This window comes from Drosophila willistoni, assembly GCF_018902025.1.
Source record: "Drosophila willistoni isolate 14030-0811.24 chromosome XL unlocalized genomic scaffold, UCI_dwil_1.1 Seg141, whole genome shotgun sequence".
Taxonomy (NCBI): Eukaryota; Metazoa; Arthropoda; class Insecta; order Diptera; family Drosophilidae; genus Drosophila; species Drosophila willistoni.
In genome coordinates this window covers 15,295,474-15,320,371 of record NW_025814052.1, presented here as the reverse complement: position 1 = coordinate 15,320,371, position 24,898 = coordinate 15,295,474, and the positions used below count along the sequence as shown (strand labels likewise).

Here is a 24,898-nt window from a genome sequence, read left to right as displayed (position 1 = left end):
TGTTTGGTATTATTCTTAAGCATAATTTTGGGGCTACTCAACCGCCACCCGCAGCTCAGTGTCTTACCTTCCCTTCATTCCTCATCGTCTTCTTTGTCACAATGAGCCGAGACAATTCAAAGAAAAGTAAGAAACCACGCAGCAGAACAGAAGAGCATAGAGTGAAATTAATGGAAGGTGAAATTTGTCGGAGGACAGAAGACAAGGACAACTAATGACAATAAAGCATTGCAAACACATTACATATAAGTTACATATATTTTAGTACTATTTGCATGAAAAATTAGTCAAAATTACAAATACTAATGTCAACCACTTACATGTCTTGCTCTCAAGATCTCGAACTAAATTTTTAAAATAAGATCAGTTGATGTCTCCGAAAATATCTATCACTTATTTGCCATAAGATATTATAAAAAATTTACGTTAGAGATATAATGAATCTCTCGAAAGCAATAAAAAACAAGCAATTTGTGTTAAATTTAGGCAGAACAAAGGGCCAAAAGAAAGAAAGAAAAGCGAGCAGCAACAAGGAGGGTCCAACTATAGCCTGGTCTACACCTGTGGCATAAATTTGGCCAGATTCCTGTTTCCGTTCCTTCCTACCTGGCATGCCTCAATTCATGCCAAGCATAAAGTTTGTATATGGACAGATTTATGCTGAATATGCGTAACATTCGCTTGGAATTATTTTGGCAGCGACAGCAATTTTTCCAAAATCCTACCAACGCCTCCCAATCCCCTTCTGTTCCCTTGCCACCAATTCTCAAGGAAAAGCCAAACATTAAATCACTTAAAATGCCAGTCCAAGCCATGGACAAACAGCAGAAGCAGCAGCAACAAGAAGAGGCCCAAGGGCTTGCGGTTTTTTGTGGCCTGGTGCTAAGAACTTCAGGAATTTTCTTTCTGTCCCTCTCCCTGAGCCGCCTCCTCTTATCCACCATCCACAATTCCATCTCTACATTGTCAAGTGTGTGTATATACTGGTGTATACTCAGAGAGTGTGAGTGTGTGTGACACTGTGTGTGTTTGGGTGTGTGTCTGCTGGCATTTTGACTTTCGACAACGGCATTTTCATAATAATAAGCACTTACCCTGTAATTCAACGGTTTCATTCGCTATGCAAACAATTAAAGGTAAATTTAAATGCAAGGGCAATATAGAAGTCAGATACCTTAACAACGGATATTGAAACCCAAGTTCAAAATGGCTTCAAAATTTACTATTGAAAGTGTGTAAAAATATTCGATATAAAAATGTAAAAAAATTGTTTTTGATATATTATTATTCACGCATTTTCACGCGTTCTTATTTCCCGCCCTCTTCCCCTCTATAGGACATTTTCGTTTGACCCAGCCTATATGCAAATAATTGCTGAGTGTTCTCCGACTCCCTGTTCATCGCCCATCCATCGACTCTTTACCCTCATTCACTTTCTTTCTCTCTTCATGTTTTTATAGTTGTTTGTGTAGGCTCTACTTTTTGGGCAATGCTGGCATGGGGACGGATGGAGGTGTAGTTGGATGGGGGCTATATGGGAGTCCAGCAATCTTTTGCTCTCTAATAAGCCAGAGGGCCAAATTCTCAGGGGAAGGAGATGGCAAGTTGTGCGGGGTGGATGCCAATGGACGCAAAGGTGAGGGGGTGGCGAGGACGACCAGCAATTTAAACAATGAACTGCCATGTCCATTAATATTACTTTAGGCCACTCTCAACTTTGTGACTTTGTTTTTTTAAATTTTTTTTCTTCTGGATTTTTTGTTTTTAGCAAATTTTTATTTATTTATTTTTTCGGTTCTTTTTTTCCTTGCGTTTAAAAAACGTAAGCGCCGTTTGGCCAAGTGCCGTGAGGGCAAAAGGTGACCAAGTGGAGGGCGCAATTGTGATTTTGTTTGGGGGCAAATCACTGTAAAAACAAAAGCGTGTTTGAACATCAACAATGGTAGTTAGTTAAGGTTAACAAAGTTTATGCACTCTTTCAATTTTCAATTGGAATTTCCCATAATAAAATCAAATTATGTTTTAACCCTTGTACGTGGGTTTCTGATATGATGGCGCCATGCAAATAACTAATTTTAATAAATGTACTATGTTTTTCATTGCATTGTTTTCTGTTAGGTTAAATAGAAATAACCATAAGATCTATTTAGGACAAAAACATCATGATACATATAACAATCGTCTTTAAATCCATCTTTACATCACCCGTTAAAAGGAACCTAAAATAAGGACAAAGCAACGCTGTTTTTTGTAAACACATTTGCCGTCAGGGAAATAAAAAGTAAAGAAAAAAAAGTTTATTTAAAATTTTTCTCTAATTTCTATGTACACACATTTTTTTCTCTTCACTTTTTTGTATTTTTGAATAAAAGTTATTATTGCTTTAATATTGTGAGTCAGTTGAGAATCAAGTTCAGTTCAGTGTAGCCAAACTCGATACGGGAGCAGAAGGTCTGTGTATGTGGCGGGGGGGTCGCCGTAAAAGTTTTCTTCTTTTTCTTTGCGCAGTGATTTGTGCTCCCCACCATCTTTACTTAGTTCGTTCTTCGTTTCTCTTTGTTTTAAATTAAAAAGTTACTTTACTTCGCCAAAAGAAACGAAAACCACCACTTAAAGGAGCAATGAAAAGAAAAGTAACGAAAAGTTGCCTAACCTAAAGAGCAACACATGTGAACTCTTGTTTTTTCTATCTTTGGCTAACCTAACCCCAATCTAAGGAAATCGGCAACATTTTATACATATATACAGACAGACAGGCAGACAGACGGACAGACACAACATTTTGCTGCTATCTGAAGTTTAATATATGTATTCCCCAAGGGCCTCATTAGTGGCTCCCCATTGCCTGCCCCATTGCCACCAACTAGCGACACGGCGACTCCTTGTTCGTCTTCTTTTGGCTTTTCCCCATATTTCCTCTCTTTCCTTATTCTCTTTTACTGTTTTCGGTTTATTTTTTTTAACTATTTCAAGTTGGTTGTTTAGTTTGTCTTTTTCGTCCCATTTTTTGGTTTTGTTGTTGTTTTCGTGTATTGAGATTTAGGCAAAATTTAAAGTGTGTGTTAGGAACCTAATGAGTGTTATTATGGGTTTTATTGTGTTCATAATGGAAGGGTCCTTGGGGCCCTTTCTTAGCATGCACACCTGTGTGCGCTTTGTGGGTGTTGTGTATTTGTTGCTCTCTCATTGTGTATGTGTTTTCATATCTGCTCTACATAAAGAAAGACGATTTTTTAATAATAATAGTATGGTCAATATCTATACTTACTATAAAAACGTCTAAATGAGCTCAATAAAAAGAACACATACTAAATGCTTAATACAAAAGGGTGTCATAATTAGCATGCAACTGTATATAGTTGAATAGTTGTCACTAGGGAAAATATCAATTTGCATATGATGCAAAAGCGAATGCAAAAAAATGTAATAGAATTAACTTTAGCAATTAAGAAAATAAATATGTATACCTAATAAATTGAAAGGAATGGAAATCGAATTATGTGAATAAAGGAAAACCGACCGAACTGAGCAATGAATTGATGTTCAAACTCCATTTAACACATTTTCATTTAATTCCAATTGAATTCCCATTGAATGTGTTAATAAAACGAAAAAAAAACTAATTTAATAAGCGAAATGAAAAAGTTTTCCATGAACAATTTGAATGAATAATGATTTAATAATTGAGGCGAGACGGAGAGTAACACTAAACGAATAAACTTATGAGTACGTTATGGCATACTTATGAGTACATATACGAAATGAATTGACAAACAAAAGAAAATGTGAATGTGAATATGAATTTGTTAAGCTTATCTATTCGATTGAGTTTTTTGATCAAAATTACATACATATATACCAATTTATGTTCCAGGTAATACATAGAGATCCCTTGATTACAATTTTTTTTTCGTAATGGCGCCAATTTGTTGTTGTTTTGTTTAACGGAAATAGACGCCAAACAAAAGCGAACGGAAAATAGAATAATAGCAATGGAGCGGCAGGGAGGTCATAAAGTAGCAAGCAAAAAAAAGGAAAGAAGAAAAACCGAAGACGTAACCGACAAAGAATAATAAAAGAAATGATGCCAGGCTCTAAGCTAATCGCTAGGAGTAGGGTAACAGAATAGAGAGTAAAATGGGCCACTCACCACATTCAGATAGATATACATGTGTGTACATATATGTATATATATATACATAGCTATCGGTACAAACATACATGTATAGAAGATGTAGCTGTGCCCGTGGTAAGCCACGAACCAAATGTCTGCACAAAACCCGCTCAAAGCTCATGTCAAAATTTTCACTCAGAGTAGACTGAGAGAACCCCCGTGATGAGCGAGAAGAGACATTTTGAGAGAATGAAAAGGAGAAAGAAGAGAGAGAGATAGAAAGAGAGACATAGAAAGAGTAAAAAGGCAAAGAGAACACGTATTTGATATGAAATCACTGTGACTCGGAGATAAATCCAACACAGGCAAATCCTAACTTAAAAACAAATGGTAAAAGGTTTTCCAAATTATCAGTTTGTGGCCGTCATTTAAGGGATTCAGCAGAGAACATCGTATCGTCATTTAACTGTATATCAACTCAAAAGGCTAAGTAACGAAAAGCTTGACAAATATTTTTTAATATAAAGGTGGCTATCTGTCTGAGCCACATTGGGTACAGTTGATGGGCTTAGTTTTTGTAGCAGCGCTAGTTAAATCCTTTCACAATAACCCTTAACGTTACCGTTATTAACATACATAGGTTAATCATAATAGCAACATTACCTAAAACGGTTCATCGCAATATCACTGCGAGCAAGAATATTTACTCAACTCTTTGTTTCAGTTTTTGCGCTCTCTCTTTTTCTCTATCTCTCTCTTTCTCGCTGTGGCTCTCTCTCTTTACGCAGGCGCACAGCGTGTTCGTTGTGCAAAAAGCGGCAACAACAATAAAATTCAATAAAATGTTTGCCAACAGTTGCCTTAGCCCTGCCCGACCCCACCTCCCCATGAACAAAAGACTACCGCAAACCACCTACTTACGCACCCCACACTCTCTTTAAAGATACAAAAAAAACAGCTGTGGCCCCTATGCGTATGCAATGAAAATGAACAAAATGTGCGTTTTAAGGAGCCACTAGCCTTCTGTTCCTCACTCTCTCTTTCTCTTACTATAGCTTTGTTGCCCGGTTACATGGAATGTATATATGTAGATATATTTGTACATATGTGTGTGTATATAAACGTATATTCTAATTCTCTTATTTCGGAGGTGAAAAGTGGAGCGCAGGTGGAGTAGAGAAGGTCACTTACCTTTTGTCTGCTGATGTGGATGCGGCTCTCTTGATGTTGTCACTGTTTTTGTTGTAGTTTGTGCTGCTCCAGTTTGTTGTTGTTTGCTGATGTTTGCACATTTATAATATTATTTTTTCATATTTAATTCTTGAATTTTTCAATTTTTAGTTTGCACAATTACCAAAAAACACCAGAGAAAAAAATGCAAATTCGCGAACAAATATTTTAATTTCTTTCACCGATTTCATTTTTATTGAGATTTGATTTTTTCTTTTTTTTTTGTATATTTTTGTAGATTTTTTTTTGAATTCTTTACGTATAAAAATTTTCTGTTCCTTTCATGTGCGAAAAGCTGCTGCCACTGTCTAAAAATGTTGCTTGGGCCTCGTTTTGTTTGTTTGTTTGTTGTCGTTACTGCTTCTGCTGTTTGTTGTTGTTGTTCTTGCTGCTGCTCTTTTGGCCAGCCTCCCGTTAATGCAAAAACAAAAACCACACACAACAGAAAACCGAAAACCAAAAAAAAAAACAAAAAACCGAAATCCACAATCTGCGCAGTCGTGAGAAGGGCCCCATCATCAGAGTAAACAAAAAAAAACTCACTCAAAACTCACCTCAAAACTGAAGCTGAGCCGTCGACGCCGCGCTGCTACTGCAAAGTCTTCTTCTTATTTGTTGGTTAGTACTTCTCTGGCTTGCCTTCTTCTTCTGTTAGCTTCTGTTGTTTATCAGCTTCCCCTCTTTTTTTTTTTATTTTGCTTCCGTTAAATTTGGTTATCGCAATTTGTTTTTTTTATTATTATTATTTGATTTCTGATAACTTTACGTTAACTTTTTGCTTCTTCTTCTTTGCCACAGTAAAAAAAAATAAAATATACAAATAAATACATATGTATGTATGTGTGCGTATGTGTGTAGAAAAAAAATTTCAATCAACGTTTACTTTAGCGTAATTTATGCGCCCCTTATCAACACTAGACTGTAAACACAACACGCACACACATACACACACACTTTGATGGAGCGCCGGCGAGGGCGTGCAGCGAGAGAATGAGAGATATATCAGTGGAAAATCGCGTTCGCGATTTGCTTTTTACCGTTCACATTTACATTCCCTACTACTGCCGCTAAGTTCGTATGTGTGTGCTGTGATTGCACCCAGCTTTAAAAATCTTCACCGGCTGATGATAGTGGTCAATGGAAACCGGAACGAGATTAGAATCGGGGCGACTGGTCTGAGTGCGGGTCTATGGTCGGTAGATCGGCAGAGAGAGATCAGCAACCAGATAGATCGTCGCTCAACCACAACGCGACGCGAAATGAAACTGCCTGCCTCTGCTTTTGTGCTTCAAATTGAAAATTAAATTGGAAATAGAAAAAAGCACACACACAAAGATTCTCCTCACACACATACATATAGATTGAGAAGATTTTTTAATATTCATCACACACGCAATATAATGAAAATGAAAAGCGCAAACCCGACCAAAGCGATAGCAGAAAAAAAAGCTGCATACAGCGAAAGCGGATCAGAAGGGGGTAGAGAAGCGGGTGGCGTGAGAAAGGGCAACTAGTTGAACGTGGTCAAGGAGAAGAGGAGAGTGGGAAAGTGATGACATGTGATCGATTTTGGCAGTTGATAGACAGTTGAATGCGCTTTTAAAATTATATAAATTTTTATATCAAAATGGAAGTTCCTTTGGCATTTCATATATCTACATATATGTATATTCTAAAGTAAAACTCTAGATGCATATTAGAGATTAAAAATATTTTAAAATTATGAAATGTACTTATGTGTCGTTAGCTGAACATTGGTTTAACAAACATTAGGTAATTTGTTTTCCTATTTTCTTTTTTTTTTTGTGATCGCTTGATCACGCTGCAAAAAGAAACTCGCCGGTGATTATTAGAATCAATTTACATACATAGGTATCAAACAACTCAACTGACTACCTTACCCAATCGTACTGGAACTTCAAGCTGATCTCTTATTGATATAAGCAATTTGATAGATTAAAAAAAAAAAAAGATAGAATAAACGCACACACAAATGACAAGTCTATTAAAACTATCCAAATGAATAACATATAATTAACAATAAGCTCAAGCATTTAGAGCATAAAAATGAACATTTTCAGGGAAAACGAAATGGAATTCTGTCAGTTATTACACCTTTACAAGATAGTAATCACATTAGACATGAAATGTAACTGAAATCTTTAACCATTTCGAGTCAGTACAATTGTTAGCAAAATTATATCACTCATACGACATGGTGAACACATTCGACAAGACACTAAAAAGGAACATTAACATAAAATCAATCGAATTTAACTGTTAAAAAGTGAAAAGCTGTTCTGGATTATATATATAAATTAACAAATAAATGTTGTTGAATTTTTTTAGATGTACATTGTAGTAGGAGACATAGAGGGAGAGAATGTTATAAGTATGTATATATGTCTCTAGTATAGTAGGGTGTACAAATTTCACTGACGAAACGTAATTGTATTTCGGCATGGGGTATTCTGCAATAAATTTCATCAATTTCAAGGCCTGTTTGCCCAGTGCTCGCAGTGTCTGCTCCTCTCTCATGTGTGTACATATCTAGACTGTATGTACGTTTGTATGTTTTGTAGGGCAAACATTTGTTCTCTTCTTCTTTTAGTTTGCAATCAATCTGCCCGTGTACGTATGTATGTATGTGCATACATACATATTCATATATGTAAAAGTACACACAAAAATGTGTGTGTGTGTGTGTGTGCTGTTGTTATTGCTTTTCGATCACAATCACGATCGACAATCACGCTCAGTTTTTAGTTGTTGCCTGCGCCATTTTAGGCCAAAGCAAACGATCGAGATGTTTGCCGTTTGGTAGTTGGTTTCTTTCTATTGTTTCATTTATACATATATTTTTTTTGTTTTGGTTTTTGCTTTATGATTAATTAGTTTTTTGGCATTTGTTGTTGTTGTGTTTTTAATTACAATTAATGCAAGCGCAGCGCATAACAAATTTAAATTGAATTGAAATCGAAAAACCCCAACAGAAGCGACTCGATGTCGAAACCGAACTGAGAAATGAACTGAAAAATCTACAATCGAATTCTAAGTTCAAATCAAATTTACCAAGCGCAACAAAGATAGAGATAGAGAGAGCGAGCGAGACAGAGCGGGAGAATGCAAGGGGGCCTGATGAAGCATAGAAGAAATTGCCGCCGCCTACTGCAAGCAGAGCAGAGGCTCAGGCCTAGAGCTGCGAATTCTCTTCCAGTAGACGCTCTTTCCCTAAAATGGGCACATTGCTTTTGTTAGAAAGTTTGCAGGTATTTCAATTGATGAATTGATCTTAAAAGTAAGCTACAAAGTTCAGATTATTATTTTGAGAAATTCCGTGCAAATCGGTAGATTCCATTAGACATATGTAATTGGATAAAAAAAAAATATAGTTTTCCTTGCATTTTTTAATGGAGAACGAACGATCATAATGGAATGTGAAAACAAGAAGGGTATACAAAATAACGTCATAGCCGAAGTTGTGTCTCTTTCTTCTTGTTTGTCTCTGGTTGCCATTGACGTTGTTAACGATTTTCAAATAGCGCGCTTTTCTTGTTATTGTTGCTGTTAACCCCCTTCTCCCGCCAACTGACCCAGCTGCCGTTACTTTCTTGTGTCGTCATTAGCAACGTTGGCGGCAATTTGTTTGTTTATTTGTCTTTTGCCTCTACTATCCACCGCCTTCCTGGAGTTGCAACCCTCCCACTCCACTTCTTTCCCCCTATACGTTTTAGCAGTACATAGTTTTGCTTTGCTTATCAGAAACTAAACATGAGAATGAGAGCGAGAGCGAAAGGGAAGGAGATATAGCAATGTTCTGCAACTTTTGATAAGCTTTCCATATTGAAGATCCCCCTCTCTCTCCCCTTATCTTTCCCCTTTCTCGCTGTCTCTCTCTCTCTCTCACTCTATCGGTCTTATTTTTGTATTCGTTTGGTTAATGTGATGAGCATTGACCACATGTGGCCCATTACCTAATTTCCAGGTGTAGTGATAACGCAGTTCGGATTGCTTTCCTTCAACCGATTTACCCCATCCACCACCCTTCTGATTTTCATATGAGAAGGTCAGTTATTTACCTTTATAAATATATAAGTACTTTCTATATAATATTCGCAATTGGTTTTTCAAACTCGGGATTTTCTTCAATCTGTCATAGAACTTTAATTGTTTCATCAATATTATAGTGTATATATGTATATTCTATGGATGATTTTATTATATTGAATAGAGGACTCAGAATATCAGCCCAATGATTGTAGGAATGATCGGATGAAAAAGCATAGAAAGTTCAGCAAAATCTTTGGCTTAGTTATATACGGAATTCGAATGTGTTGTATACATATATCTGATATATGTATAAGCAGATACTATATCTTTTTTGTAGATACACTCTCCAACACACTTTGTTGTATATGAGGATATATGCACTGCAAATATTTGTGGTTCTTGTTGAACTAAATGCGTCAATTAAATATAAAACAAAAACACCAACAAAATAAATAAATACATATATACAATGCGGGTGTGTGAATATATAAATACATATAAATATCTGTCTATCTGTATAGATACAAAAATACAGAATAGATACAGAGGAAAAATACACATACACCCACATTGAGAACAAGAAATTATTAATAAATTATGATTTTGGATGACACTATAAATCGGCAATGTCCCATCCCCTCCATGCTTCTCAGCCCACCCAGAGTCGCCACACCGGAATTTATATGTAGATATAAGGTACATCAAATCGAGAGCAATATACAAGAGATCCCCGCGTTAATCCAATAATCTATGTTTATATCTTTTCTATCTATAGAGGTTGAATCTATCTATTTATCCATCTATATGAAATAGTACGTAAGTATGTCATATTCGCCCATGTCTATTTTCTGCCATAAAAAAACATCTTGAATATAATTTATTCTACGTATATTTCTCTTCACAATTTTTACGAGCCATTTAATGACATTTCGCTGATTTTTGTCTTCGCATTTTTTTTCCTTGCCAATGAAGAGATAGGCAAGGCCATCAATAGCAACAAAAACAGCGAGACAAATCCACCTACCATTCACCTGCCTACCCTACCCTATCCTACCTATTTATCTATCTGCCTACATATACACCCGTCGGTCAGCTGTCCGGCCTGTTACGTGCCTCATTAAGATTTTTTCTCTCTCTCTTTTTGTATGAGTTTTTAGTTTTTAATTGACATTTATTTCTATTTGTATCTGAAATCTATTTCTTTTTTGCTTTTTAATTTTTTCGCCCACTTGCACACATTGAGAATTTAATTTCGAAACATACATATAACATAATACATATAATCGAAAATTCGATTCCTATTTTTTTGCACAACTTATTTTTATTCAATGAGGAGTACAGAATTTAGTTAGAAGTCCATGATATACCTGACCCACTAACCCTAATAACTCTAAATTCAAGACAGATGATTATTGTTTATTCTGTTTCCTAGATCCTTTTAAATAGTTATGAGCTCTACTGAATAAATTGAAAATTTGATAGGAACGTGGGACAATTATATAGGACTTGAAATCTGTATAGTTCTGAAATGAAATGAAATTTTGCATCCTGCTCTCCATTTAGCAATTTGGAAAGGCATATTCACCCATCTTTCAGACTTTCTTTGAGCAACGCCGCTAAGCCAAAAAGTAGGCTTTAATTTTTGCATATTCTTTGTTTCAATTTCGAGGAACATTTTTACACTTTTACAAAAAAAAATGACACAAACAAAATTGAAATTGACCTTCACTTTCACATCATAAAAATTATTAATAATAAAGAAGCACACACATATTTTGGCGATCATTAAATCATTTCTTGAGTAAATTTATATTATATACTCTTGCCGCTTGCTCCCTCGTTCGTTCGTTCGTTCGCCCCATCTATCTAAAGTTGTTCAAATATTTTTTGACACTCACATTTATTAACACCAAAACGCCAAATGATGGCCAAGTGTGTTTGTTGTTGTTATTATTGACGAAAAACAATAATAATAACAATAAAATAAGTCAAATGGCGAAGAAGCAACAAATCAACAAAAATCAATTGAAAGCAAATCGAAAGAAACGTGCAACAGTTAATTGCGGCAGCGAGGAAAAAAATTGTAGGAGGAGGTCGCCTTTAACCCTTATATATACATCCATATGTATACATATATATGTATGTGTGTGTGTTTGTGTGTGTGACGTCCGCGTGCCAATGTTTACCGTTATTATATTTGATTGTGCTGCTGCTGTTGTAGCTCCTGCTGCTGCTAGCAAAACACACGGACTACTTGCGAACGTTGGAATTTAGTTAAGGTGCGGGGTTTTGTTTTTGTGGGGACACCAGCGGATAAACGCGGCGCGCGCCCATACGATTCGTCCTGCCCGACGACGTGCGTGCAAATAAAATAGGAATATGCCAAAGCCGGAATGCCGACCTGTCGACCGAACAACGAACAACTGAACGAACGGCACATGCATCCTCCCCAAGCAATCCCAAGCTCCCCAAACATACACAACCAAAACCACCCCTCCCACCATCATTTCCGTTCCTCTCTTCGTTTTTTATAGACCAGTGAAATTATTTTTGAGCGTATTTTGAGTTTGACTCAACAATTTATTTTACTCTTGCTTGATGTGTTCTCTCTTGAACATACTCGCTCTGGTACGACCTCTCTGCCTGTCGCTCTCAATGTGTGCACTCTCTCTAATGTCTCGTGTGAATTTCACTTGTTTACACTAAGCACACTTCGATAACATCGATACTCTAGGGCTTCGTCGCACTACTATTATTTTGAGTCGTCTCCTCAAAGAACAGCTCGAGCAATGAAATGTTGCGTAAATGATCACCCTCCAAACGTTCGACACCGTTCCAGCGTATTAATGTGGGTATTACACTGATATTCAGTGGTGGCTTTCTGAAGTCGTTGTTAAGATCCTTCCACGCCTCACGATTGCCAACGTCGACTTGCACGACAACAGCATCATCACTGGCAAGCTGTGTGAATCCTTTCGTAATGGTGGATTCAGCTGAAATGGGCAAAGTATTTATCGTTAGTAAAGTCACATGAGAAGGTCACAAAACTTCCCTAGACGATTCGAGAGCCCATAGATTTCTATATTGTCAAACTATAATGACAAATTTTTCGGCTTTAGATAATGGTGGTTCCTGTTATAAAACGTCCATCGGACTCTTAACTGATTGTAGGCTTTGGATTTCGATTGATGGCGAAATTGACAAAAAGGATAGGATATATACAGTTCGTTGTGATCGGAATTAGCGCCCGTCTGTTTGCTGCCACTCTCGCTCTCTTTGTCTCTTTCTGTCTTTTTCTCTTATAGTATCTTACATACCTTCGACACAATCGGAACACCAGCTTACGCCTTTGCTATCCTTTTCGCCATAGAAATATATGTAGACAACTTCTTTTTGTCCATTATAGCGCTGGAGTAGTGAATCTAACTCCTTGTATCCACGTGCTGGCACATATTTCGGCATGTTGAAGACGTGGGTGATGACAGTTTGACTGTTGCTTTCTGGCTTCTCTTGTGGTCTGCAGTGAGTTCTATCGCCGACTTATCTTCATTCAATTGCCTGCCTACCCCTCTTTCCCCCTTAATTGTTAATCGGCGATTAGTTTATTGCACTCTGTTATTTTATTTTCCGTTATCAGTTGATGCCAAAAACAACATCGATGAAATATAAACAACAAAATTTTGCCGGCTTAGTGTGGCCGTGTCATGTAAAAATACCACGCAAGAAAAAAAAAACTAAGTACATAAGTTATCGATACATTTTTTGGTCATAGGTGAAACTATCGTTTTCAAAATTTAACGCTTTGAAATCCCACCAAATTAAAAATAATAATATTTTCATTTTTAAAAGTTTATTTTGCGTGCAATTCTAATACTCCTTTTTACGTGTCAACCCAATAGTGGACAGCGATAGGGTAAACCATTTCTACAACAATATTCACGGCCGGCCTGCAAATTCGTATTTACCCATTGGTTATGGCAGTTTTTAATAAACAAATATGCACGTTCCTTGTGGCAATCGTGACCCAATGCCGAGCACACAATACTTGCCGAATTGGGTAAATGTTGAACAATCTAAAAGAGAGCGAAAGTTGATTAGGAACAAGATTTGTTGTCTCTCACAGGTCCATTCTCCATTATCTTACCGCTTCGAGGCACTTAGTCTGGCATTGTTTCCGTCCGATCGCATTGCATGGATACATGCGATCAAGTTCGTTCATTATAAGTGGAGTTTCCGGCAAACCATTTGGGATTTGAGAGGACAAGAAGACACCGCAGGTGCAGGGAACAGGCTGATTGCTGGGTGAGTCACCTGTCTCCGCAGGTGCAGGTGTGGGTGGAAGTGGCAAAGTATTATCCAGACTTGAGGTGAATGAAGCGGGGGCGGTAGTTACGCTGCCGTCACTGGGAGTCGTACTCTCGCTGGTCAAGACATTTGAACTACTACTCTCTTCCGAGTCTATTTCCATCTCCTGCATTGTTGTTGTCGCTAGGGGATTACTCCTTGGTGTGGTTATTATGACAAATTCCAATGGCGCTGGCCAATCCATTGTCTCTGTAGTGCTTAATGCAACCGTCGTCACTTCCAATTCGTTGCCAATCTTTCCAGTTGGCTTCCATTTTAAACGTTTGTCTTTAAGCGCATTGGCCTTGCCATAGAGTGGCTTTTTATAGGCAATTTTCGAGGATTCCAATTGATGCCAATTTAGGATGAGCACCAGCATCACAAGAAGTACATTTTTCCGATTCATGTTAGCTTTTGAAAATACAGAAAGTCATTTGCTTTTCTTTTCTGATATTTTTGCTTAGTTTCTCCATTTCATCTTACCCATTTTCGTCTGAATTCGACCAGTTTCTGTTTGACATATGCTTTCGTCGCTGGCATTTTATGCAATATTTTTGCAAAGCATCGGCAACTTTTCTGTTCGCGACCTCTAAAATGTAATTTTTTCCACCTCCATTTCTACTGAAGTTCAAGTTTACGATGGCCAATTATTAATTGGGTCACGGTGGATAGTACATCCAAAGTTGCTGTGCTTGCAGTTTGAACATTGAATGAAGAATTACTTTAAAAAGTTCTCAAATAGGTGTTCTTTGATATTCAAAAACCTTCTTAAAATATATATATTCACAATAGTAAATTGTGTGATACACAATTTCACAATTAGACTTAGAATACCTTGAAGTTGTTATAAAATAGATTATATAAAGAGCTTCTTGATTAAAAGCAAATTGAAAATATAACGTAATTTGAATTACTATTTTTTCATTTCGCAACACTAACTTTCATTACTGGTATCGATTATTTATTACGCTCAATCGATAAGCATCGATAGTTATAAACATCGACAGAGCGCTTGTGCGCTCAATTTGAAATTTTTTTTTTTAATCATATCCACTGAGCATGACGTGGATTACTCAACTCGAATGACTCGCGCTTTTTATGTGTTTAAAATAACTTATAACTTTAATTTCTCGGTATTGATTGTAAGCGGTTTTTTATGTGTTTATTTAAATAGAAAATATAAAAGGATTGCTTCTGCCTTGCTATTAAACGACCTGAATCTGTAACTCTGTTGATTGCGATTCCAATGGACCTGCAATACTTTGGAAGACCAATTCCTCTTGCGTATTGGTAATGATACTCAATACATAATGCATATTGGTTATGGGATAAGTACATATCGCCATTTCAAAATTATCCTCCAGACGTCGTACCCCTGGCCTTGTTGTGGTCGTTGTGTCCGGCCGGATTGGTAACGTGGAACGTCTAAAGTACGAATCAGTCAGGGAATCCGACTCGAAATCGGACTTCATATTTATTCCACGTCCACACAAGCAATAGCAGCAGCGTCGAATTTTCGCCCACATTCTAACCAATCTCTTAGCCTGTTCAAGAAAAACTGCCATCTAACTGTGATGTTTTCGGCACCCTATATCCGAAGTTCCAACAAGAAGTCTACACAAAATGTGAATCAAAATCAGATGATGGCTAGGATGATAAATAAAGCTTATTTAATGCATGATTTGTAAGCAAGTTTAGTTAAAGAGAATTCGTTTTAGTTCAAATAAACCAGATGGCACTCAAAATAAATTTCAGTCGATTTTAATGGTGTAATTTTCAATTAAAATACTGATTCAGCTAAAACTTCTGTAGAGGCTCGATCCCTTCAGATTCAGGTCCCTCCTGTATAAAATATGTAAGCTTCAGTCTTTTGTTGTCTTTCTATGATGTCGGGTATACATATAGATAATATGTATCCACGATTTCTTTCATTTACGGGCGTTTCTCCTTCTCAAAACGGGGCGTTGCACAATCGATTAACCACGCCCTCTGGTAATAAAAAAAAAAATCAGCGGTGTTTGAATTGAATATTCTTATCGTAGTAATTGAATTTTATTAATTGGCAGCATTAGTTGCAAAATTCAGCTCGAGTGGGTGTGAAAATTGAAAGTGATTACGTTGACCTTTCGAATGGTGAGGCGGAGGTTGGGGAGGTAAGGTCACGTGCGTGTGCAACTTCTTATCGCTGACCCGCACACACACGTGTCCTTAACCTCAAACTTCAGCTCACTTCCTGCCATTGGAATGATAAAAAAAAAAAAATACAAAATTAGCCACCAAAACTGGTGCTAATTTGATTTTCATTTTGATTTCAATGTTGATGCTCTGGGTCGACGGGGCGACTGTTTGACTTTCATTTGATTGCCGCTAAGCTGCTTAGTTTAGCTCATATAAAAGTCATAGCGAGGGTTGCTCCACCCCTTTCTGGCTGTATGTGAGTGTGGCCCGACGCCTGTGAGTCGGATTAGAGTGCCTTTCTCAGGCCCAAGTTTCTTGGGGTCCTTCGATCTAATCCGAAAGTGATGACGCCGAACAGTGATGACGCCGAACAGTGATATGCGGGGAATGTGGCACGTGGCTGGTTTTTTGAGCCGCTTATCAATATCATAAAAAATATGAATATATCAAAAATCTCTACAAAATATTGCCAAATTGCTTTCATCATTTGTACATTAAATAGGGATATTAAGTTTATATAATATAAGGTTTTTTAACTATGCTCTTAGAAAGACTCAACAATGATTTCATACATAAATCGATTTTCACTTTCAAATCTGATAAAAATTAAATTAAATCTGCCACACAGATGTCTTTGAATCTGCTGTTCTTGCGACATTTTCAATAAATCCTGCCATGAATCTTAAGCGTAGAACATATTTTTAGACGTATCTATGTAGCAGGCTCTGACCAAACCGAAACTATGCAAATTTCTCTCGATGCTCCCTACCAATCCAATGATGTCAGCAGGCCATGACCAGGTTTAGTATGTTAGTGTCAGTAGGTATTCTTTGTAGGCATCAGTCGGATTATTTGAAATTATAAACAGAACTGGAACACTAGGCAAAACACAAAAATTATATATAAATTCCGAATAAATCTCCAGTCTCCAGTACATAGGTTATGACCAAAGAGAAGGCTAGCAACGATGCAGAACATGGATATCTCTCAGAGTCGTTACCTATTGGATCCCCATTTTAGTGAACGTTCGGAGGAGCAACACAAACGGATTATCATTGGGAGTATTTCGCGTCGCTTGGATGAACCACGCGACCGTCGCTGGACCCACCAGTTTCGTGTTTATGTGAAAGCAGAACCAGTCGATTCAAACAACGGCAACAACGTGGAGCTTGATGAGGATGAACTGCATCTGGGCGATTTTGTACAGCAGGTTGTGTTCCGCTTCAGCGACGAATGCGCCAATTGCATTAGCATTGTGGATGGGCCCCCCTTTCAAAGTAACTCGTACTGCAGCCAGGATCTGAGTGTGACTCTCACACTACTCTTTCGCGATGTGCATCACTCTTGTACCATATTCCATCATCAACTCAAGCTGCAATCCTTTGACGCTCTTGGCCAAGAGCAGCCGTGTGTCCTAAGCGAACATGTCGAGACGATAACTTTTGTCAATCCCTCCAGACGCATGATGAAGATGCTCAAAGTGAAGACCCACCAGAACCGCGAAGAGAAATCGAAAGACAAACCTTCCGCAGAAGTGTGTTTGCATCGAGATTTGAAGCGGGCTCGCAAAATGGTCAACAAGCAGAAAAAATACCTAGTGGATCCACGGCTTCAATTCCTTGACTTTTTTGACCATCCGAAAAAATGATTTCAATTGAACTGATAAAAGTATAGTATAATAATGAATAGCAATAAAACAGAAATTTTCAGTTGTGCAGCCAAACGGTTAGCGGTTTACGATAAATTTTCAGGGGTTGCTTAAGGTTTAGGCTCCGCCTCTCGGGCCCAGCGCCTGCGCCCTGAACGCTTCTCATTGGACAGCCGCATAGAAGTTGGAGATGGAGGTAGCCCTCCATCTCGGGTGTTGCTAATTATTTCCAGGGCTTGACTAATATGCGAGTTCTCGAAATACCGTTGAAATTTTCACGCTAATCGACGAAAACTTTGCGCATTTTTTCAGCTTTTGGGTTACTTTTTTTCTTGTACTTAGTTGTTCTCTTGTGTCGAAGGGCTAAGACATTTAATTACCATAAAGCGGACCGTTTTCTTTTCCTTTTTTGTGTGAGATGATAGCAACAGAAAGCATTTGCTCCCTTTCTAGCCAGAACAGTTTACAACTTAATTTTACAATTTTAAATGGTTTCACTTCTATATAATTATATTTAAACTGTTTTTAATAATTTGGTGACATTTAGAGATTAAGCATTTGATGTGTTTCCCGAATTTTTTCCACAACTTCCAAATAGGTACGCTCTCGGCCAAGCTGTCTTAACTGGTTTGGGCTTATACAAATATCGGTGACATATTTTACAAGAAATCACAGGACAGATAGCTTAGAATTGTTGTTATTAAACTTGTCTTGAGTACTGAATTAGAAAAAGGTTTGCAGATTCCGCAACTCCATTTTAGAACGTTAGTACTAACGTATGTATGTATATAGTATGTATATATGTAAGATGGCAAACAATTTCACTTTATTTACCCGTATATTGCTGTAATCTGAAAATAAAAAAATATTTTAAAAATGGTTATCTTGAAATCAAAATAGAGGAAAATTAATTAAGAAAAGCAAGCGAACTGGCAAAACCAAGTACCAAATGCCAAACAACCCAAGAACCTGAATAATTAGTTAAGATTAAAATAGTCTCTGAAAATAATTCAGTAATAGTTGGCCTTGACTCCAAAAACAATATGTATCACATGCTCGACTTTTGGACAGTTGAAAAGAAATTCTGGTAATGTTCAAAACAAATCGAAAAATACATTTATAGAAATTGTCAGTTAATCTATTTTGGCTAATACTCCTTGGTTGTTTGTTCTCTTGCCATGAGCTATACGAACTTGATGCAACATCAGAGTGTGATGGATGGCTGCCAGAGGGTCAGTTGCAATCGATCCTACTCGACTACGGGAGGCGGCGCTCTGATGGGCGGCGGTGTGGGGCAGCGTGTGGTGATCAGCAAGGAATTCGCCATTGGATGCAAACTGGAGCAAAAGGATTGTTACCAGCCGCAGGTGGTAGAACGAACCTGGTGTGTCTATATACGGGAGCTGGACAATGTGGATATGGGTTGTTATGTGAGACGTGTTAGCTTTCGGATGTCACCGCGTCTCCCATTGCGTTTGCATGTGGCCGATGCCTCGCCTTTCGAGATAACCGAAGTGCTGGACACGGATTTCCCGATTGAGATGCAAGTGGAATATTCGGATGTGAAAATGACGCCAACAACATATATATATCAGCCGAAGGGTATATTGAATGGTAAACATTGTTTGGATATCAGACATGATTTCAAGGGCGAAGAGCATAAGGATCGTATGGCTTTTGTTAATCCATCGGAGAGTATGAGATTAAGTTTGACCACACCAACACCGCCAAAGGTTCAAACCAGCCATGAGCAGAGAGGGGGGGAGTTGTTGCTGCCGATAAAGAAGGAAAAGGGTAAGGTAAAGACACAGAAACCGCAACAACCCAAATGGCGTCTAAATATACGTGGCCCATTGTTGCCCCCTTTGGATAAGGATTAACCCACTCCCTATCTCAATCCATTCTATCTGTCTCTACCTCTCTCTCTCTCTCTCTCGCTGCCTGTTTCTATCTCTGTCTGTTTCTCTCTCTCTCTCTGTCTCTCTCTCTCTCTGTCTCATTGTCCATCTTGATAAGGGTTTAGAGAAGTTTAGGCCACGCCTTCTCATTCATTCTGGGGGTGGATTGCCATCCAAGGTGATTTCTGTTGCTACTTGGCATTTGTCAGAGTAACTTAAACCAGAGCAGACGTCATCATGGCCTGGCTTCCTTCGAGCAACAATGCTGACAATGCCGATGAACGCAGCACCAGCGCCTCCAGTGCATCCGCTTCCTCCAACTCAGTTTCAATCACCAGCACTAGCAATGGACATGCCAATCGACGAGAAGAAGCCCTCGTGAATAACTCACCAAGACCAACTGGACCACCTGGAGGCCGACAGCCGCCGGCTCTGTTGCGTCATGCTGCACCATATGTTCAATTGCAACCGAAAACCGAATCGATATCCGATGGCGACTTGTCAGATTTTTCTCTTAACGATACCGAGGAGGATGACGAAGATCTCAGGGACTACATAGTGCTCAATGGAAGTGGCGGCCTGACGGATGGCAATCGTTCACTATCCAATTCACCTCGCAGCGGCAGTGCAAATCTCTTTAGTCGCGGCTCACCCAGTCGCAATGGTGGCTCATTGACGTTAAACTCATCGGTCAACGGTTCATCTGCTTCCACTCCTCTGGGCGCTGCCACTCCTGCTCCTGGCGGTGGAGGGGTCCGTAAGGTCTTTACAAATACCCGTGAGCGTTGGCGCCAACAAAATGTATCGGGGGCTTTTGCTGAACTCAGGAAATTGGTGCCCACTCATCCGCCGGACAAGAAGCTATCGAAAAATGAAATTCTACGCTCCGCCATTAAGTATATCAAACTTCTATCAGGCATATTGGATTGGCAGCAGCGTCAACCCACTAGCGAACCACCACTGGTGGATGAGCCCAATAATAATGATAATCGGATGATCAATGGTCATGCACCAGATACCTTGAGGCTTATCAAGTGTGAACGCTTGGAGCAGCAGCAGCAACTACGGAGCGGCAACGATCTCCTTATGATAGCTCCAACAATTGGTATTAAGACAGAGCAAATTTCGGTCAACTTCAATGAGACGATTCCAAATCCAACAACATCGGCAACTTCTGTGGCGAATCCAAATCCAACAAACATCCCGGTCAAGGGCAGCAACAGCAATAAACGACGCTCTAAAATGGACGGCAGCAACATTGCCACCGATCTGAGTTTGGGCAAACGACGCAAAACCTAAGGATGAATCTACAGCAGACAGCTACATCCATATACGAGAATACCCTAATCTTTCCTCGTCCTTAAATTGTTTTCTTAGTATACGATTTGTTTTTACAGTACCCATTAAAACTTAATTTGCCTAAAATATGTAAGAATCAATTGATAATTAGTTTTGGTCTTGACGTTGATGACGTTGAAGTCTAGTCATTTCTATGCTTTCAGAACCGAATCTGTCACGAGTAAATTACAATCCCATTACAATCCCAGTTCAGACCACCAAGAAAGGAAAACTGTTTTCGAATCGATTCTTATTTACAAATACCAACACCGATAAAATGTATGTAGGTTGGCTTTAAAAAGTAAATAAAAGTCTGGTTAGTCAAGAATTTTATTATCATAACCAAAACTAATGATGTTTTAAGCTTTGATTGTTTAGAGTTTACTTATTACACGGAAAGTAAAAGCAAATAATTGAAATCATTCGGGCTTTCGGTCAAGAAGTTTACCTTTATATTTGAAATGAATTCTAAAAATCAAGCAGATAGCTAAACCTTCCAGGTTTTTATGTGTATTAATATATGTATGTATGTACATCTTAATATATATAGATCTCATGTTTGTCCTCAATGGACTCCTAAACCACTTAACCGATTATAATAAAATTCGCACACCATGTGCAGTTCGATCTAACTTGAGAGATAGGATAGTTTAAATTTCAAATTCACAATTTTAATTTTTCAAAAGCGGGCACAGCGAAGCGTGGCAGGGTTTCTAGTAAGTATATACGCACATCTGCCACAGAAACGCAAACTCAAGACCAATTGCAATTGCAACTATTTGAATAAAATTTGAATGTAATCGGTTGACTGTGTCAAAAGCAACACGTATCTAAATTATAATCCTCCCAATCGTATAAACCAATGGGACTTGAGGTCAATTTATACTTACGTATGTATGTGCATAGAACAGAGGCAATGTTGCTGTAGCACGTTGTGTACCTAAACATGGAGTCTGCAACATGTTGCGGAGTCGATAGATTGTTAGCTTGTAACAATGAGCAAGTTAATCAAGCTGATAAATCGAGAGTGTGAATATAAAAACAACAGATCCCTATATATATCGTTCGTCTTTGTTTTGACAACTAAGTGAGTAATATTGTATTTAATTAAATTCAATAAATTACATGCATATATACATAAATATACATGTATATATATATAACAACTCTTTTTTAAATATGGAATTATTTGATTGAAATTGAAGAAAGGTTTAAGGGCCCGTGGCTAAGTTTTAAGCTAAACTTTTTGGTTACATTTAAACAATTAGATATAAATTTAAATACTAGAAATTAAATTAAATTTATATTGCTGGTCTAAATACAAATATATATGTATGTATGTATAATATATGGGATAGATAAATATCAATAAATATATACATATATCAATAATAATAATTTGACTTTTGTTGACATAAACACATATAATTATAACTTTATATGTGAATGTATATATGTATATTTGGATTGGAAAAATATCTGTATCGGTGCCGATGGACTACTTCTTTTTCTGCCTATATACTCCAATACGACCCAATGTTGACGCAGCTATACGCTTACTCTTGGGCAACTGCTGGCCTTCCAACATACCAGGCTTCTCGGCCCTCAAAGGTCCCGACGCGTTTCATCCACGCGTTAGAAGGCCACAGTCGCTGGACAAGCGATAAGCTTCTCGCCGGCTCAGATGATGACCTCAAGATCCCATCAGACTGTCCAGAAATGTGTGCTTATTTATTACCTTCGTGGTGGCAATCACAAACTCCACGTTGTTATCCTCCTGGGCGGCAAGGAAACGCAAAGCGGCTATCTCAGCAAAAGTGCAGCCGCCCACGAAACAAACAAGTACGACGCGAGGAACATGAAGCAAAGAGCCGCCGCTGCCGCCACTGCCAGATCCTATAGCTCCCCCAGCCGACCCTATGGGACCCTCATTGGGTCTTCCACTGATACCAATGAGTGGAGCTTGAAAATCCTCAAATGTGGGACCAGGTAGATTATTAATTTGACTCTTGAGCGACTGCCAGCCAAGTGGTTTAAGTGAATGCTCAACAAGACGTGCAGTGAGTGGGGCATAAAAGCTATGTACATAGCTGATATCCTTTGGATTCACTTCAACATTGTCGTCAACGGTGAGGTGAAGAGTCTGGAACAGGGATTAACATAATATTATTTATTCTTGCTTCTAAAAAGAAACGCTTTTTTATCTTTACCTTACGGAGTACAGCGTACGCCCTTGACTCGGTCTGCGTGTGTAAGAGTCCAGCCCTCTCCAGGTTGCTAATTGTGAGCAACACCTCGAGGCCATAGACATGGGCCAGCTCGCGTTTGTAATAATTGAGCACCTTTTCCTTAAGACCCGAGCCGGCTGCACATTGCAGACACATTAGGCGCAAGACCAGGCGCAAATCCGCTTCGCGAGCGATGAGATCCTCAATATATGCACTTGGCTTATCGATGTCCGCACAAACCATAAACTCCTGCTCAGCTGCCAGGTCGTCAGTAAATGCATCGCTACTGATCTGGTTCAGAATCAGACTCGCAATAGTTGTGTGCTGTGAGGTGGCATTCTTCTCGGCCAACAATTGAGGCAGTAGTTCCTCTACAAAGCTCTTCATTTCCGGCACCGTCTTACGTTGGGCGGTAGCATTCTCATTCATTTGGTTTTGAATCTCACGTGCTTTGCGTGCTAGCAACTTAGTTACCTCATTAAAATTCTTGTTGCGCAGATCCCCATACAATGGCTCACCGGAATGCAGCATAATGGTCTTGAACTCGTTGCTCAGAAGTGGGGCATCCTCTTGTTGGTGTTCATTACCCACCCTTTTACCATTGCCCACTTTATCGGCGTGGAAATGGTTGGCCGGCAAGGTCAACTTATTTTGCCTTATGCCATAGAACTCATCGATCAATCCCTCATACGTCAATTGAGTGGCCAAGGGGGAAAGCAAGTCAATGCCTCGATCCAGGAGAATCAACTGATCGATGGCTCCCTTATCGCCGTAGTATAGGGACTTCTCGTCCCTACCCAGCTGCTTGGCATAGTCCCAGACACGCTGAGCATTTACCCCTTTGCCATAGATCTTGGGTATCCTTCCATAGAGACGCTGCATTTGGACCAATCCGATTGCAGCCTGATACAAGGAAGTTGTGTCCCCCTCAACGCTTACATCGCGATAAGCTTGTGGCATTTCCATCGTCACTACATCCGCATCCAAGGGAAGAAAATTCCATTGCAATTCCTCAATACGCCCGAAGTGACTACGAAATCCTTTATTGTCAAGTTGATTTAGACAGAGGACAGAGCAACGCGGCACAAAAAGAATGTGAAATTGCCGACCCGCTTGCCCATTGGCCTTGACATGACCCACAAGTAACTCCATCAGAGCCACTTGTGGTCGCAGCAAGTACACAACGTTGTTCACTTCCTTGGACAGATGTAGCTCTGGCTTAAGGGCCATCAGGGTAATGCCGCGATCCGCAAACAGTTTCGATCTGGTAACAAGCTCCAACGGACCAATCATCATTTCGTCAAGCACCATGACCTTGGGCCCATCGATGCTGTCCAACTGTTGCACCAGCTCACGACAAGCCGACTCCTGCATTAGCTGCAGATTTACTCGCTGGCCGCCTTGGCCTCTTAAATATGGAAGCATTTCGATTCACAGATTCAAAAAAAGTTTATTATTTCCACCAGGAATTGGATTGGATTTAAAATCGGAGGGGTTTTGCTATTAATTTTTCTTTATACGCCCACGTACGAATTCGGCTTTAGATTAGGAGGACCTCGGTTTGTGTTTGCTCCGATTTGCTAATACAGCTGACGAGCTAGTGTGTTATCGATAATTTAACAATACGAAACTCAAAGATTGGCACTCACGTTTTAAATTTAATTACGATGAGAAACGTTTATAAAACACCTGGAACGATTAAATTATGTGTTAAATACGAGTCTAATATTCTTTTTACTTGACAGTTTTGCTGTTTTTACAAATAGCGCCTTCTTCGATATTTTATATCCTTTTTTGCCAACTCTGGCAGCAGTCTTTTAAGTGGCAGCACTGATAAACACCCACACTATGCCACTATTTTGAGCCACTA

General features: G+C 38.8%; 6 protein-coding genes across 6 annotated transcripts in view; 2 read left to right on the top strand and 4 right to left on the bottom strand.

Moving 5' to 3' along the window:
* The window catches only part of LOC6638088 (cAMP-specific 3',5'-cyclic phosphodiesterase), a 158,497-nt gene extending 153,137 nt beyond the window's left edge, over positions 1-5,360 (bottom strand). The window contains exon 1 of the mRNA XM_047011386.1: positions 5,306-5,360. The gene's annotated coding sequence lies outside the window, so the exon portion shown is untranslated. The remainder of the gene's footprint in view (positions 1-5,305) is intronic.
* Positions 5,361-11,938: 6,578 nt separating this feature from the next.
* LOC6638064 (thioredoxin domain-containing protein 17) lies at positions 11,939-13,075 on the bottom strand. Its single transcript, XM_002061170.4, has 2 exons — positions 12,712-13,075; positions 11,939-12,387 (listed from the first exon to the last, which is right to left on the bottom strand). Exons 1-2 carry the CDS (start codon positions 12,854-12,856, stop codon positions 12,125-12,127), a joined length of 408 nt encoding a protein of 135 aa, XP_002061206.1. The 5' UTR covers positions 12,857-13,075; the 3' UTR covers positions 11,939-12,124.
* Positions 13,076-13,227: 152 nt separating this feature from the next.
* On the bottom strand, positions 13,228-14,260 carry LOC6638063 (follicle cell protein 3C-1). The gene is made up of 3 exons (XM_002061169.4): positions 14,222-14,260; positions 13,539-14,149; positions 13,228-13,467 (listed from the first exon to the last, which is right to left on the bottom strand). Exons 1-3 carry the CDS (start codon positions 14,223-14,225, stop codon positions 13,282-13,284), a joined length of 801 nt encoding a protein of 266 aa, XP_002061205.2. The 5' UTR covers positions 14,226-14,260; the 3' UTR covers positions 13,228-13,281.
* A 4,340-nt stretch (positions 14,261-18,600) lies between these two features.
* On the top strand, positions 18,601-19,445 carry LOC6638061 (YEATS domain-containing protein 4). The gene has a single exon (XM_002061167.4). The coding sequence runs from the start codon at positions 18,743-18,745 to the stop codon at positions 19,442-19,444; it is 702 nt and encodes a 233-aa protein (XP_002061203.1). The 5' UTR covers positions 18,601-18,742; the 3' UTR covers position 19,445.
* Positions 19,446-19,690: 245 nt separating this feature from the next.
* LOC6638060 (protein atonal homolog 1) lies at positions 19,691-20,887 on the top strand. The gene has a single exon (XM_002061166.4). It carries the CDS (start codon positions 19,700-19,702, stop codon positions 20,759-20,761), a length of 1,062 nt encoding a protein of 353 aa, XP_002061202.1. The 5' UTR covers positions 19,691-19,699; the 3' UTR covers positions 20,762-20,887.
* Positions 20,888-22,204: 1,317 nt separating this feature from the next.
* LOC6638075 (vacuolar protein sorting-associated protein 33A) lies at positions 22,205-24,709 on the bottom strand. The gene is made up of 2 exons (XM_002061165.4): positions 23,011-24,709; positions 22,205-22,943 (listed from the first exon to the last, which is right to left on the bottom strand). Exons 1-2 carry the CDS (start codon positions 24,451-24,453, stop codon positions 22,494-22,496), a joined length of 1,893 nt encoding a protein of 630 aa, XP_002061201.3. The 5' UTR covers positions 24,454-24,709; the 3' UTR covers positions 22,205-22,493.
* Between the last annotated feature and the right edge of the window lie 189 nt (positions 24,710-24,898).